Below are 14,402 nucleotides of genomic sequence, written 5' to 3'. Positions count from 1 at the left end.
AATGTACCATTAGAACACTGGAGTGGTGGTTGCTGGAAATGGGCCTCTATACACCTATGTAGATATTGCATTAAAAACCAGACGTTTGCAGCTAGAATAGTCATTTAACACATTAACAATGTATAGAGTGTATTTCTGATTAATTTAATGTTATCTTCATTGAAAAAAACTGTGCTTTTCTTGCAAAAATAAGGAAATTTCTAAGTGACCCAAAACTTTTGAACGGTAGTGTATATATATATATATATATATATATATATATATATATATACAGAAATATACCAAGTCCAGCAGCATCGGCAGCATGTGGGTGCAAGCTCTAAGAGACAGACCAAGTCCCAGATACACAGAAGTCAAAAAATGAGCAGCAACTCCAATGGTAAGGGTGAAAAAAGTGGGTACTTTTATTGCCCGTGCTTGAGAAAGGCTCCAGTGAACGGAGCTGAAACGTTGCACGGGCAATAAAAGTACCCACTTTTTTCACCCTTACCGTTGGAGTTGCTGCTCATTTTTTGATTTATATATATATATATATATATATATATATATATATATATATATATATAACAGTTGCTATGAACAATCATACCACTTCAGGAGCTTTTAGGATTTAAACAGTGTCTTGGGACAACCCTTTTAAATACATAGGACCTGGAGATTATATAGTGTAACTTCTCAGTATCGGTTATTCTGTATTAGTTAAAGGGAAACTTCAGTCAAAACCTGAGAATCCTTAACTGCAATATTACTTGTAATTTTACTACCGCAATATTTCCTGTACCTTCTACTATCTTGGAATATTTCCTGTATTGTTCCTCTGTTACTCACTTCTTCCCAAAACTATCTTTACCACTCAGGTGCCAGGTTCCTGAGCAACCTAACTCACCCCTCTTCACTCCAGCGATTTATTCCTGCTCATAGCTCCCTGCTTTTAATCACCAATCACGTAGGTTTGTGGTGGCAACCGGCGCCCGCTAATAATGTCAGGCCTGGCGACCCATTTAGAGGCTGGCATGCCTTGCCTGCAAATTAGGTTCATCCATATGTTCTATGTGTTCCTGACTCTGGCAGTGACCTTGGACTTGTTACAGATTCCGCTCCGGTCTTGCTCCTTCAGATTTGTCGCCTGGTACCTAACATTCTACTACTGGATTTGACTTTTAGCCTGTCCTCTACTACATGCTCGTCCAGCTCCAGCTCGTCCAGCTCCACTAGCTTGTTATATCCTGACTGCTCTCCTGGTGACATCCCTTGACTGTGTCCTTGACTATGCCTCGGAATCTGCTCCTAACATTTCTAAGCAGCGTCCCGTCTCCAATTGGTGACTACTCTGGGGACCGCAATCCAACCAGGTCGACCGGAAGAAAGCCATACCTACTTGTGGGCGTCAAGGGTGAAGAACAGAGAGATTCCTTAGACTCTGCACCTCTGATTATTCAGCGCTAAACCGATTGCTTCTCAAGGGATCTACTTCTCTGGTGAGAGACAGAACACCCTAGTCTGTTATTATAGCAACTTCTTACATTTTCCATTAGGTGAAAATGCCATTACCACGGTATGTCTCCTTCTGTCTTATGGCATAGTCACCCAAGGACCATTGCTGCAGCCTCAGGTTATGTATGGCTGGTCATGTAGTCAATCATGTCTTTTCTCATGCTCACTGTGACAAACTGCATTGTTCTGAACTCAGTCAACTAAGAATCCTGTTACATGTGCTTTCTATCTATTTATGTACCTATACAAAGGGGAGGAAACCTCCAGCTCACCAGCTCGCCTCCTGACAGTCCTGCTTCGCCCGGATCTCCGCAACGGTCCACGGTAGGCAATGGTACAAAAAGAAAGGATTTGATCCAGCGCTGCAGTGATGTACTTTAAAAAGGAACGTATTCCCACTTTTATTGGTATCAAAAGACTTGTTTAAAATTTCAATAACAGGCTTGGCGTCAAGGCAGTATTAGGTAGGTGTAATGGGCCTATATAACTGCTTTGTTTGGTGCATAAAATATGAATAAAATCAATAAGTTCACATTAAAGTAAGCTACAGCAATTTAAAGGTGTTTTCCCATAATCATTATTTATTACCTATCCACAGGATAGGTGTTAAATATCTGATCGGTGGGGGTCCGACCTCTGGGACCTCCACTGATCACAAGAATGGGCTTACCTTGCCATTCCTGGGAGCCCCTTATGAATGGAGAAGTAGTGCATGCTCGACCACCAAACTATTCATTTCTTTGGGGTTGCTGAGTTCTGTCTTCGGCAGCCCCATAGAAATTAAGGGAGCAGTGGCTGAGCATGCCAACTACCGTTCCATTCCTATGGGGCTCCCAGGAATGGCAAGGTAAGCCCGTTCTCGTGATTGGTGGGAGTCCCAGCGGTCACATATTTATCACCTATCCTGTGGATAGGTGATAAATATTGATAATAGGAAAACCCTTTAATTTTCATGTGGGTGCTGGAATATTTCCTTAATAAATGTAATAAAATACTGTCTACTGACAATTATACAACAAACAGCCTAAGAATCACCAGAAAAAAAAGTGTCATCTAGATACTGTGCATTAATGCAGTTTATGATGCACATCTCTTTTTTCATCACTTGCTTTTTCAGTATTGGTCTTATTCTTGTAGTAACCTGGAGTCCAGTAGAATGAAGGAGCATTCTGTAGACATTGCCATTGACTTCTTTGCACTAGTTCATACAGTTTATACAGTTAATTTACCTGTAAGATCCTCTGTAACCATGGCTAAAACATCCACTGAACCACCAAATGTATCCTCAAATCTCATAAGATTTTTTAGATCTGAATCGGTAAAGCTAAACTTTGAAAAACCATTTATCTGTAAGCATAAAAAAGACAGAATATAAAACAAAGAAAGAGATAAATAAATATCAAAGTCGACATTTGTACTATGCCCAAAAATATAACTAAACTGGATGCAGTATATTTCAATATTCATAGTGAAAACAGTGCTGCAACAAGTAAGAATCAGGAAAAAGTTTTATATAATCAGTAGGAGAGCTCATACATTTTATATAGTTACATAGCTCATAAGGTTGAAACAAGACACAGGTCCATCAAGTCCAAAGTATAATCATACCATGTTTATCTAGGGGAAAGCAAAAACCCCTATGAGGCGGATTACAATTGCCCCACGTTAGAGGGCCAATTTTATCCTGACTCCAATTATGGCAATTAGAATAAGTCCCTGGATCAATGTCTCATCACCAGAAATCTAGTACCCATAACTTGTAATATTATATATATTATATAATTAAAGAAATGCACCCAGACCCTCTTGAACTTGTTCAATGACTCAATCATCACAACATCTTGTTGCAGCGTGATCCCTAGTCTCACAGCTTTTACAGTAAAGAATCCCTGTCTATGAGGATAGTGAAACAGTCTTTCCTCTAGATGTAGAGGATGCCCGATTGTGATGGTTACAGGCATAGGTATAAAAAAAAAGGTCATTAGAAAGATCTCTGTACTGTCCATTCATATATTTGTACATCGTTACATAGTACGGTTGAAAATAGACATATGTCCATCAAGTTCAACCAAGGAGTGGGAGAGGGCATGGATTAAGGGAAGGAATTTGAGTAAACTTTAGAACTTTTTTTCACCGCTGTTGATCCAGAGAAAACGAAAACATCCATAGGCTATGAACCAATCTGCACTAAAAAGTAAAAATGTCCCTCCCGATTCCAAATGTCGATCACACTGGATCAAAACCATTAAACAAGAATTCCATAAATTTACAAAAGCGCTAATATTATTTTGCTCTAGAAAATTATCTAAGCCTGTTTTGAAGTCTATTACTATTTCTGCTGTGCTCATCTTTTGAGGTAGGCTATTCCACAGATTCACAGATAAATTGTAGTTAGCTCACCCATAAGCTATCACAGACTGAAATGCCTGTCAAAGGAAACATGCTTTTGGAAAACAGTATACAATGATAAAAGGAAGAGTGAGCTGACAACTAAGTAACCACTGAATAGCAGGAAATTGGGTGAAAACCTAGTGGACACCATGGTAAGGTGCACCAAATTATTAGATACAGGAGTCTGGAGCAGGACTGTATTTTAGCATGGGCAAAAGAAGCAAATAGAGAAATTCCTTCGCTGCCAAGGGGGGGGGGGGGGGGGTAATGTAATAGCCTGTAGTACAGATAAACTTACCTCAAAATATCTGGTAATATTGTTTTTCTTCTGATGCAATGTATTATAGTGTAAGGTAATGGTCAGTTTTCCTTTTACCGGCATCCCATAAGTATATCTACAATGCATGACAAATATAATGACGGTAAATAAAAACAATGGCAAGCACCACTAATATCTGAATTACTAGGTGCCAAGTACAACACACTGTAAACAATATGTACAAATGTACCAACTGAAGGAACAAGACTGTGTGTATAAAAAGAACTTGCACTCTAATTTTAAAGCAAACATCTCTAGAAAGACAAAACACATGTAAGTCACAAGACATTTAAATACATACCTTCCCCCACAGGAGGCTATATATGATAAGAAAAAACCCTTAATGGACCTTGGTAATGAGAGCAAAATAAGTTCTCTGCTCAAGATGAATAAGTTATTAATATGACATTAGATATATCATAGGCATATATAGAATAACAAGCACTATATGTGCCAACACATCCCTGTAATGAGAACATCCATCTGGCAGCCTATGCATATCCCCACCCGATGCGTCCATGTGGCGAGATGAGCCTCTCGCCTCAAGCGGCCGCCTGCTGCCTCTCTGAGGGGTTGGCGGCGCCACTGAAATCAGCCGTTACCATCCCCTCCTGCACTAATTGTACCGGCATCTATAGGACAGAGATACAATTACATGCATAAGCGCTGAATGGCCGCTTTGTTTTTTGTGAAACAAAAACTCCCAGCATATCCTTACCATTGTTCGGGCCATGCTGGGATCTGTAGTTTTACGTCGTACAAACCTATAGGGCAGGAGTTGCACTAAATTGAGCTGTATTTGTGCTGGTGTTGTATTTATGTGCTGAGCTTGGTTCTGGTGTTGTATGTATGTACTGAGGATGTTCTGGTGCTGTATATATGTACTGAGCTTTGTTCTGGTGTTGTATTTATGTACTGAGCTTTGTTCTGGTGCTGTATTTATGTACTGAGCTTTGTGCTGGTGGTGTATTTATGTACTGAGCTTAGTTCTGGTGCTGTGTTTATGTACTCAGCTTGGTTCTGGTGTGTATTTATGTACTGAGCTTGGTTCTGGTGTTGTATTTATGTACTGAGCTTGGTTCTGGCACTTTATATATGAACTGAGCTTGAGTCTGGTCCTGTATTTATGTACTGAGCTTTGTTCTGGTGCTGTATTTATGTGCTGTGCTTGCTTCTGGTGCTGTATTTATGTACTGAGGTTGATTCTGGAGCTGTATATATGTACTGAGCTTGGTTTTGGTGCTGTATTTATGTACTGAGCTTTGTACTGGTACTGTATATATGTCAGAGCTTGGTTCTGATGTTGTAATTATGTCGGATATATTTATAGTAACAAAATTGCAGGGCAGATGGAGTTGTTTACAATTCATTGTGTATTTAATTGGAACCTGTCAGCTAGTTTTAACCTGTTGAACCGCCACCATGCAGTAATACACGATCTGACAATATTTCTAAACATTCCCCCGTATATTATTTTCACATGCAGCAAATTCTATCAAATCAACTTTTAAAACGGCGCACACTATATGCTAATTACTCATGAAAGAGTCATGGGGCGGTGCCGCTATCATTAAGAGTCACATAGTCCTGCCTTCAAACCCACCTTTCCATGTTTGATTGACATCCCCCTGGCTGATATACATCACTGCCAGTCTCCTCCAACTTTCTCGGACGCACCATTGCCTTGTACTACTTGGGCATGCACCGTGCAGCGAGTTGTATTCTGCCCGACTGCACCGCGCATGTCAGGGGAGAACAAGGCAACGTCGCATTGGCAAGAGTTGGAGGAGGCTGCTAGTGATATAGAACAGCCAAGGGGATGTCAATCAAAATCTGTGGGCGCCATTTAAATTTTCACCTCAGGCAGCAGAAAAGCTAGAATCGGCCATCTCCCCACCTCCCGTATCTTCCTCAGGCCCCATGCACACGACAGCAAAAAACCTCCGTATTTGCGGACCGCAATTGCGGTCCGCAAAAACGGAGCCATTCACTTTCATTGAACACTGACACCTCTCCGTAGCACTACGGAAGGGTGTCAGTGCCGTGGAAATCTTCCGGGAATTATGGAACATGTCCGTTCTTTCGCATTTTGCGGGCCGTGCTCCCATACTTTGTATGGGAGCACGGCCCGAAAATGCGGCTGTCAGTCAGCGGCCGGCCGTGCACGCAAGCGCGGGCTTTGATTGCGGGCACGGTCGTGTGCATGGGGCCTCAGGAGAAAATCAGGGACATAGCTAGGGGGGCAGGCGAAGTATGTGCCCCGGCACAACTGGGAGAAAAGGTGGGGGGTGTGGGGCCTGGCGCGGATACAATTAAATACTTCTCCTGGAGTGGAATCCCCCCTGACATCACTATCCATATATAGACAGTGATGTCAGGGGCTCTTCCTCCAGGACAGGAATCATACCTCCCAACCATCCTGGGCGGCTGGGTGTAGGTCCCGCAGTCAACTGTATCTGCGTCCACAGGACGCAGATACAGTTGAACGTAATGCTGAAGCAAGGAACCGTCAGCTCCGTCTTTCAGCATTTGTTCAGATGGAGGAGCAGAGGGAGCTCCTCTGCTCGCTGAGGAATCCCCAGGCACAGTGCTACTTTAAGCGCTGTGCCCGGGGAAGCTCTTGACGTCACTGTCCATATATGCAAAGCTTAAAAGTATCAGCAGCACAGCAGAATGGAAAGCCTCCAGGGCAAACAGGTGCCAACCTCCGGGAATCTGGCTTGAATATCCCACAGTATGCAGACAAGAACAAGAGGAAGAGGCAGCACTCCAAAATAGTAAATCACAAATAAATAGGTTTATTCTCTCATATGTTGTAATGGATTTGCCTGACACAGCTTCTTTGTCGACGCCCGTGGTTAATCAGCCTGCATCTGTGCCTAGGTCTGTTAGAGTGACTCGATCTGCTACCACTCAGGCTGGGAGGCTGAGGAGTGGAAGAACTTATTACAGCCTGGCCAAATGGAGCTAGCTCCCGCCCTCTGTCTATTTATACCTTCATTTCCTGCTCCTCCTTTGCCTGTGATTCTGTCCTGTTTCCTGGCTCTGCTGCTTCTGCTATTATTATTGACCTTGCTTCATTTTGACCCTGGATTTACTGACTACGGTAATGCTCTGCGTTTGGTACCTCGTACACTCCTGGTTTGACTCGGCTCATTCACTACTCCTGTTGCTCTCGGTGTTGCCGTGGGAACTGCCCCATTTCCCTTAGCTTCTGTGTACCCTTGTCTGTTTGTCTGTCATACACATTGAGCGTAGGGACCGTCGCCCAGTTGTACGCCGTCGCCTAGGACGGGCCGTGCAAGTAAGCAGGGACTGAGTGGCGGGTAGATTAGGGCTCACCTGTCTGTTTCCCTACCTCGTCATTATATATGTGCAATAAAGTAGTGTAACGCTTCAGCTACTCAATGCAGCTTTTGTCAAGCTATATATGGACAGTGAAGTCAGTGGCTCCTCTGAAGTGGAATCCCCGTTGCCGACGCAATAACAGTAGATTCAGCATCAGGAGTAGCCCCTGACGTCACTGTCCATATATGGACAGTGACATCAGTGACGTCACTATCCATATATGAACAGTAGCATCTAGGAGCGGACTCCCGGGCTTATGCTCTGGCTGGGGATTCCGCTTGAAGAGGGAGTCCCAATGGCGCTATCTACTGTGGGGGTAGCGCTCTCTACAGGGATGATGGTGCTATCTTCAAGGGGGGTGTGGCACTATCTACATGGGCACTGTGGCACTATATACGGGTACTATGTACAGGGGACACTGGCGCTATCTACATGGGTACTGTGGGCACTATCTGCATGGGCACTGGGGCACTCTCTATGTGGGAACAGGCACTAGGGTCATGTTAGGGAGCATTATACTGTGTGAGGGCATCTAAGGCGCCATTATCCTATATGGGGCAGCTGTGGGAGCATTATACTGTACGGTGGAAGCTAAGGGGGCATTTTACTGTATTGGTGCAGCTGTGGGGGCATTCTACTGTATGGGGGAAGCTATAGGGCACTAAACTGTATGGGGGCAGCTATAGGGGCATTATGCTGTATGGGGTCAGCTTTGGCGCATTAAGCTGTATGGGGCAACTAAGGGGCACTATACTGTTTGGGGGCATTATACTGTATGAGGGAATCTACAGGGGCATTATGCTGTATGGGGGAAATTGAGAGGGCATTATACTACATCGGTGCATCTGTATGGGCATTATACTGTTTGGGAGCATCTGTGCTGGCATTATGCTGCATGGGAGAATCTCTGTGGGAATTATACTGTATGGGGGCATCTTTGTGGGCTTTATACTCTATAGGAGCATCTATGTGGGCATTATACTGTATGGTGGCAGCTAGAGGGCATAATACTGTGTGGGGGCAGGTAGAGGGCATTATGCTGTGTTGCTATGCGTGCCACATTGGTGGTCCCTCTTTGTCATAATAGAAAGTTGGGAGGTATGGAGGAATCCCCAGCCAAAGCATTGCCTAGATTCTGCTCCTGGAGAAACCCCTGACGTCACTCTCCGTATATGGACAGTGACGTAAGGGGCTCCGTTAGGGAACCCCAATGGTACTATATACAGGGAGGGGGGTGTGTAGTGCTATCTATAGGAGGGTGTGTGAGGCATTATCTACAAGGGGGGATGTGGCACTATCTACAAGAGGAGGCTGTTCAATATGTCAGCATATAGTCTCATCGGCCTCAATCTGTTTTAGTCAGGCACTGACGTCTTTATTTATTTTCTTTTAATTTATTATGTTAACTCCTTTATATAACTATATTGCTTGTAAAATGTAGAAATAGTTTTATGCTCGAGTTACATTAAAAAAAAGGTGACTTTTTTTACATCTCATTGATTGGTAGAGAAAGCAAACATGGCGAGGAGGAAGGAAATTTCGGGAAAGAGGTTCGGGGGGGGGGGGGGGCGCCAAACTGAATCTTTGCCCTGGGTGCTGCAGAACCTAGCTATGCTTCTGAGTAAATGGACTGTGACCTATCTGACATCAGATTCAGCCCTCCTCTATGGGAGGTATACAGTGAAGGAAATAAGTATTTGATCCCTTGCTGATTTTGTAAGTTTGCCCACTGTCAAAGACATGAACAGTCTAGAATTTTTAGGCTAGGTTAATATTACCAGTGAGAGATAGATTATATTTAAAAAAAAACAGAAAATAACATTGTCAAAATTATATATATTTATTTGCATTGTGCACAGAGAAATAAGTATTTGATCCCTTTGGCAAACAAGACTTAATACTTGGTGGCAAAACCCTTGTTGGCAAGCACAGCAGTCAGACGTTTTTTTTAGTTGATGATGAGGTTTGCACACATGTTAGATGGAATTTTGGCCCACTCCTCTTTGAAGATCATCTGTAAATCATTAAGATTTCGAGGCTGTCGCTTGGCAACTCGGATCTTCAGCTCCCTCCATAAGTTTTCGATGGGATTAAGGTCTGGAGACTGGCTAGGCCACTCCATGACCTTAATGTGCTTCTTTTTGAGCCACTCCTTTGTTGCCTTGACTGTATGTTTTCGGGTCATTGTCGTGCTGGAAGACCCAGCCACGAGCCATTTTTAATGTCCTGGTGGAGGGAAGGAGGTTGTCACTCAGGTTTTGACGGTACATGGCTCCATCAATTCTCCCATTGATGCGGTGAAGTAGTCCTGTGCCCTTAGCAGAGAAACACCCCAAAAACATAATGTTTCCACCTCCATGCTTGACAGTGGGGACGGTGTTCTTTGGGTCATAGGCAGCATTTCTCTTCCTCCAAACACGGCGAGTTGAGTTAATGCCAAAGAGCTCAATTTTAGTCTCATCTGACCACAGCACCTTCTCCCAATCACTCTCAGAATCATCCAGATGTTCATTTGCAAACTTCAGACGGGCCTGTACATGTGCCTTCTTGAGCAGGGGGACCTTGCGGGCACTGCAGTATTTTAATCCATTACGGCGTAATGTGTTACCAATGGTTTTCTTGGTGACTGTGGTCCCAGCTGCCTTGAGATCATTAACAAGTTCCCCCCGTGTAGTTTTCGGCTGAGCTCTCACCTTCCTCAGGATCAAGGATACCCCACGAGGTGAGATTTTGCATGGAGCCCCAGATCGATGTCGATTGACAGTCATTTTGTATGCCTTCCATTTTCTTACTATTGCACCAACAGTTGTCTCCTTCTCACCCAGCGTCTTACTTATGGTTTTGTAGCCCATTCCAGCCTTGTGCAGGTCTATGATCTTGTCCCTGACATCCTTAGAAAGCTCTTTGGTCTTGCCCATGTTGTAGAGGTTAGAGTCAGACTGATTAATTGAGTCTGTGGACAGGAGTCTTTTATACAGGTGACCATTTAAGACAGCTGTCTTTAATGCAGCCACCAAGTTGATTTGGAGCGTGTAACTGGTCTGGAGGAGGCTGAACTCTTAATGGTTGGTAGGGGATCAAATACTTATTTCTCTGTGCACAATGCAAATAAATATATATAATTTTGACTATGTGATTTTCAGTTGTTTTTTTTATATAATCTATCTCTCACTGGTAAAATTAACCTACCCTAAAAATTCTAAACTGTTCATGACTTTGACAGTGGGCAAACTTACAAAATCAGCAAGGGATCAAATATTTATTTCCTTCACTGTATATGACGCTCGTGCAGCGTGCAACGTTACCACGTCCGACTCTGTTGCTGATTGCACATATGACACATTTTCGCGCATGCTCAGACAGACAGACAGAGCTCGCACACGCCAGAAAAGAGCTCCATGCTGGAAATTAGACACGGAAATTTGAATTATAAACTCAATAAGTGTGTTGTGCCCATGGTCGCTGACCGCGGGCACACTGTACTTTCCGGCAGCCGCAACTGGAGGACACAGAAAGCTTGCCGGTGCCTCCCTCCCAGGAGACGCCAGCACTCGCAGCTGCACTTCTCTTCTGTGGCTTCTAGGGTGTTTGTTCCTGAGCTGAAGTTTAGTGTTGGATTCGTCCCGTGGAGCCAAGATTTTTACTAAGCTGGATTTACGCTTATAATTTAGGCTTATAACCTGATCCGGATCCGTCAAGGTGATGAATGGAAGGCCACATTCAACACTTGAGATGAACACTACGAGTATCTCGTGATGCCCTTTGGTCTGTGTAACACTCCAGCGGTATTTCAGGAATTTGTGAATGACATCTTCCATGATCTCCTCGGTCTGTGTGATGGTATATTTGGACGATATCCTGAACTACTCATCTGATCTTACGACACATAGGAAGCATGTTCTCCAAGTCCTGTTGCAGTTAAGGGAGAATTGTCTAGAAGCTAAACTTGAGAAGTACATGTTTCAGAAGAACTCTCTGCCCTTCCTGGGCTACATTATCTCCGATCGTGGACTCACGATGGATGCAGAGACTGGCCTTGGAGGAATTGAGACATCTGCTGGAGGTCGCCATTCACCCTATCATCATTTATACGGACCACAAGAATCTCACCTACCTCCAGTCTGCTCAAAGATTGAATCCTTGTCAAGCCAGATGGTCGCTGTTTTTCTCCCGATTCCAGTTCCTGCTCCACTTCAGTCCCGCAAGACAAAAATGTGAGGGCTTATGCTCTATCTCGGTCGTTTGAGATGGATGACTCTGAAGAGAATCTCCAATATATTATGGATCCTTCCAGGATCATAGCCGTAAACCGTCTACAAGTTAGAGACATCCCCCCAGGGAAGACTTTTGTTTGTCTTGCAGACAAGAAAAAGATTCTCCGCTGGGGACACAGTTCCAAGCTGGCTGGGCTTAAAACTCTGTTCGTAAAACTCTGGACTTTATTGCTCGTCAATACTGGTGGTCCACGCTTCCTAAGGATGTTGTGGACTTTGTTTCCTCCTGTACAAACTGTGCCTCGAGTAAATCTGCTCACTCCAGACCTGCTGGTCTGCAGCCACCCCTGCCAGTGCCTTATGCCCTGCGACAGCATATCACAATGGACTTCATTACAGACCTTCGGCTGGATGCCCTTACTGTCTGGGTAATGGTGGACCGTTTATCTAAAATGGCACATTTCTTTGCTTTAAATGGTCTTCCTTCTGCTCCTTGTCTGGCAAATCTGTTTATTCAGCACATCTTTTGTCTGCATGGCCTACCCCTCAGTATTGTACACCTCTGACCGGGGTGTACAATTCCCATCCAAGTTCTGGTGAGATCTGTGTAAACTGCTTGATGTAAAGCTGGATTTTTCTTCTGCCTATCACCCTCAGTCTAACGGTCAAGTGGAGAGGACTAATCAAATATTGGAGAGTTATCTTCCTCATTTTGTTTCTACCCAACATGACAATTGGGTACAGCTGTTGCCTTGGGCCAAATTCTCTTATAATAACCATATAAGTGAATCTACTGCTTCTTCTCCATTCTACATTGTGTATTGTCAGCATCCACGAGTTCCTCTCCCTGTGCCAGCCACAACCCAAGAACCAGCAGCCAATTCTTTATTTGGGACTTTTCTTCACAATTGGCAGCAAACCAAGTTCGCGATTCCTCTGGCTGTCGATCACATGAAAAGGTATGCTGATAGAAAAAAAAAGTTCCTCCTAAATTTTCTCCCGGAGTCAAGGTCTGGCTATCCTTTAAAAACATTTGTCTGAAGACCCCTTCTCACAAGTTTGCTTCCAGGTTTCTCGGTCCTTTCGAGATCCTTCAACAAATAAAACCTGTGTCCTATAAACTTCGGCTGCCTCCTACTCTCAGAATTCCCAACTCGTTAGCCTGTGGTTATGAACTGCTACAGTAAATCTCCTGGTTCTGCAGTTGCTCCCAGCAGTACTTCTGACATCTATGAGGTGAAGGAAATTCTGAACTACAAGAATGCAAGAGGAAGGAATTTCTATGTGGTGGACTGGAAAGGCTTTGGTCCTGAGGATAGGTCATGGGAGCCAGAGGAGAACATCAACGCCCCAACTGTCATCAAAAATTTCCTCTCATGCTCTGGACCTAAGAAGAGGGGGCGTAAGGGGGGGTACTGTTGTGCCGCTGACCGCCGGCACATGGTACTCACCAGCAGCCATGACCGCAGGACAAAGAAAGCTTGCCGGCGCCTCCTTCTCAGGAGTTGCCAGCACTCGCGGATGCACTTCGCTTCTGTGGCTTCTAAGGGGCCTTAAAGGGCCACAGTAATTTGTTCCCTACCCAATGACCTGATTATCCTGGACTATAAAATGGACTCTGCCCTCTCACTCCTTCCCTGAGCGTTTTTGTCTTCCCATGTTAGTTAATCAAATGGTTCTTTTCCCAGTGTTCCTGTATCCTGCTACCCGTATCTTGTATCCTATAACTGTGTTTGTCCCGAGCTGATGTCTAGTGTTGGAGTCACCCTGTGTCATCTGACAAGTCCGGAGTCATCTGCCACATCCTGTGTGATCTGCCACATCCTGTCTCATCTGCCACATCCTGTGTCATCTGCCATGTCCTGTGTCATCTGCCACGTCCTGTGTCATCTGCCACGCCAAGCATCAGCTGCTACACCAAGAATCATCAGGGCCACAAATCATCTGTGCCAAAGCATCTGCTACATCTCGTGTCTTTCCAGACTCTCATACAGGTACTCTTGTGCTTAGACTTTCCATTGACTGTTGTTTGGACAGCTGCCACTCCGCTACGACTGCCTAGTGGGTCCACATACCACGGAATCGTGACATATTGACACATTTGAACCACTAATATAAAAGGAATACTGGCATGAGAAATAATGTATTTACCTCTGAGGAGACTGCAGGAGTCGGTGATACGCGTAGGCTGCCAGATAGACGTTCCCATTACAGGGATGTATTGACACATATACTACTTGTTATTTTTTATATGCCTACGATATACAGTACTGTGCAAACGTTTTAGGCAGTTGTGGAAAAATGCTGCAAAGTAAGAATGCTTTAAAAAAATAGAAGTGTTAATAATATTTTTTTTATCAATTAACAAATTACAAAGTGAGTGAACAGAAGAGAAATCTAATTCAAATCCATATTTTGTGTGACCACCCTTTGTCTTCAAAATAGCATAAATTCTTCTAGGTACAGATGTAGCCATCTTTATCTTGATTTTTAACGCATTAAAGAGGCTCTGTCACCACATTATAAGTGTGATCGGCGCTGTAATTTGGATCACAGGAGTTTTTATTTTATCACTTTCTTAATGTCCAACTGGGCGTTTTTTTTAGCTTTTTACCAAGTGGGCGTTGTAAAGAGAA

General features: G+C 43.9%; 1 protein-coding gene across 1 annotated transcript in view; it reads right to left on the bottom strand.

Moving 5' to 3' along the window:
• The window catches only part of CD109 (CD109 molecule), a 203,979-nt gene that overhangs the window by 115,195 nt on the left and 74,382 nt on the right, over positions 1 to 14,402 (bottom strand). The window contains exons 8-9 of the mRNA XM_075862035.1: positions 4,184 to 4,280; positions 2,724 to 2,841 (exon numbers count right to left, since the gene is read on the bottom strand). Of these exons, the coding sequence (XP_075718150.1) occupies positions 2,724 to 2,841; positions 4,184 to 4,280 (215 nt within the window). The remainder of the gene's footprint in view (positions 1 to 2,723; positions 2,842 to 4,183; positions 4,281 to 14,402) is intronic.

Source organism: Rhinoderma darwinii, chromosome 4 (genome assembly GCF_050947455.1).
Source record: "Rhinoderma darwinii isolate aRhiDar2 chromosome 4, aRhiDar2.hap1, whole genome shotgun sequence".
In the NCBI taxonomy this organism is placed as follows: Eukaryota; Metazoa; Chordata; class Amphibia; order Anura; family Rhinodermatidae; genus Rhinoderma; species Rhinoderma darwinii.
This window is presented reverse-complemented; position numbering and strand designations above follow the sequence as displayed.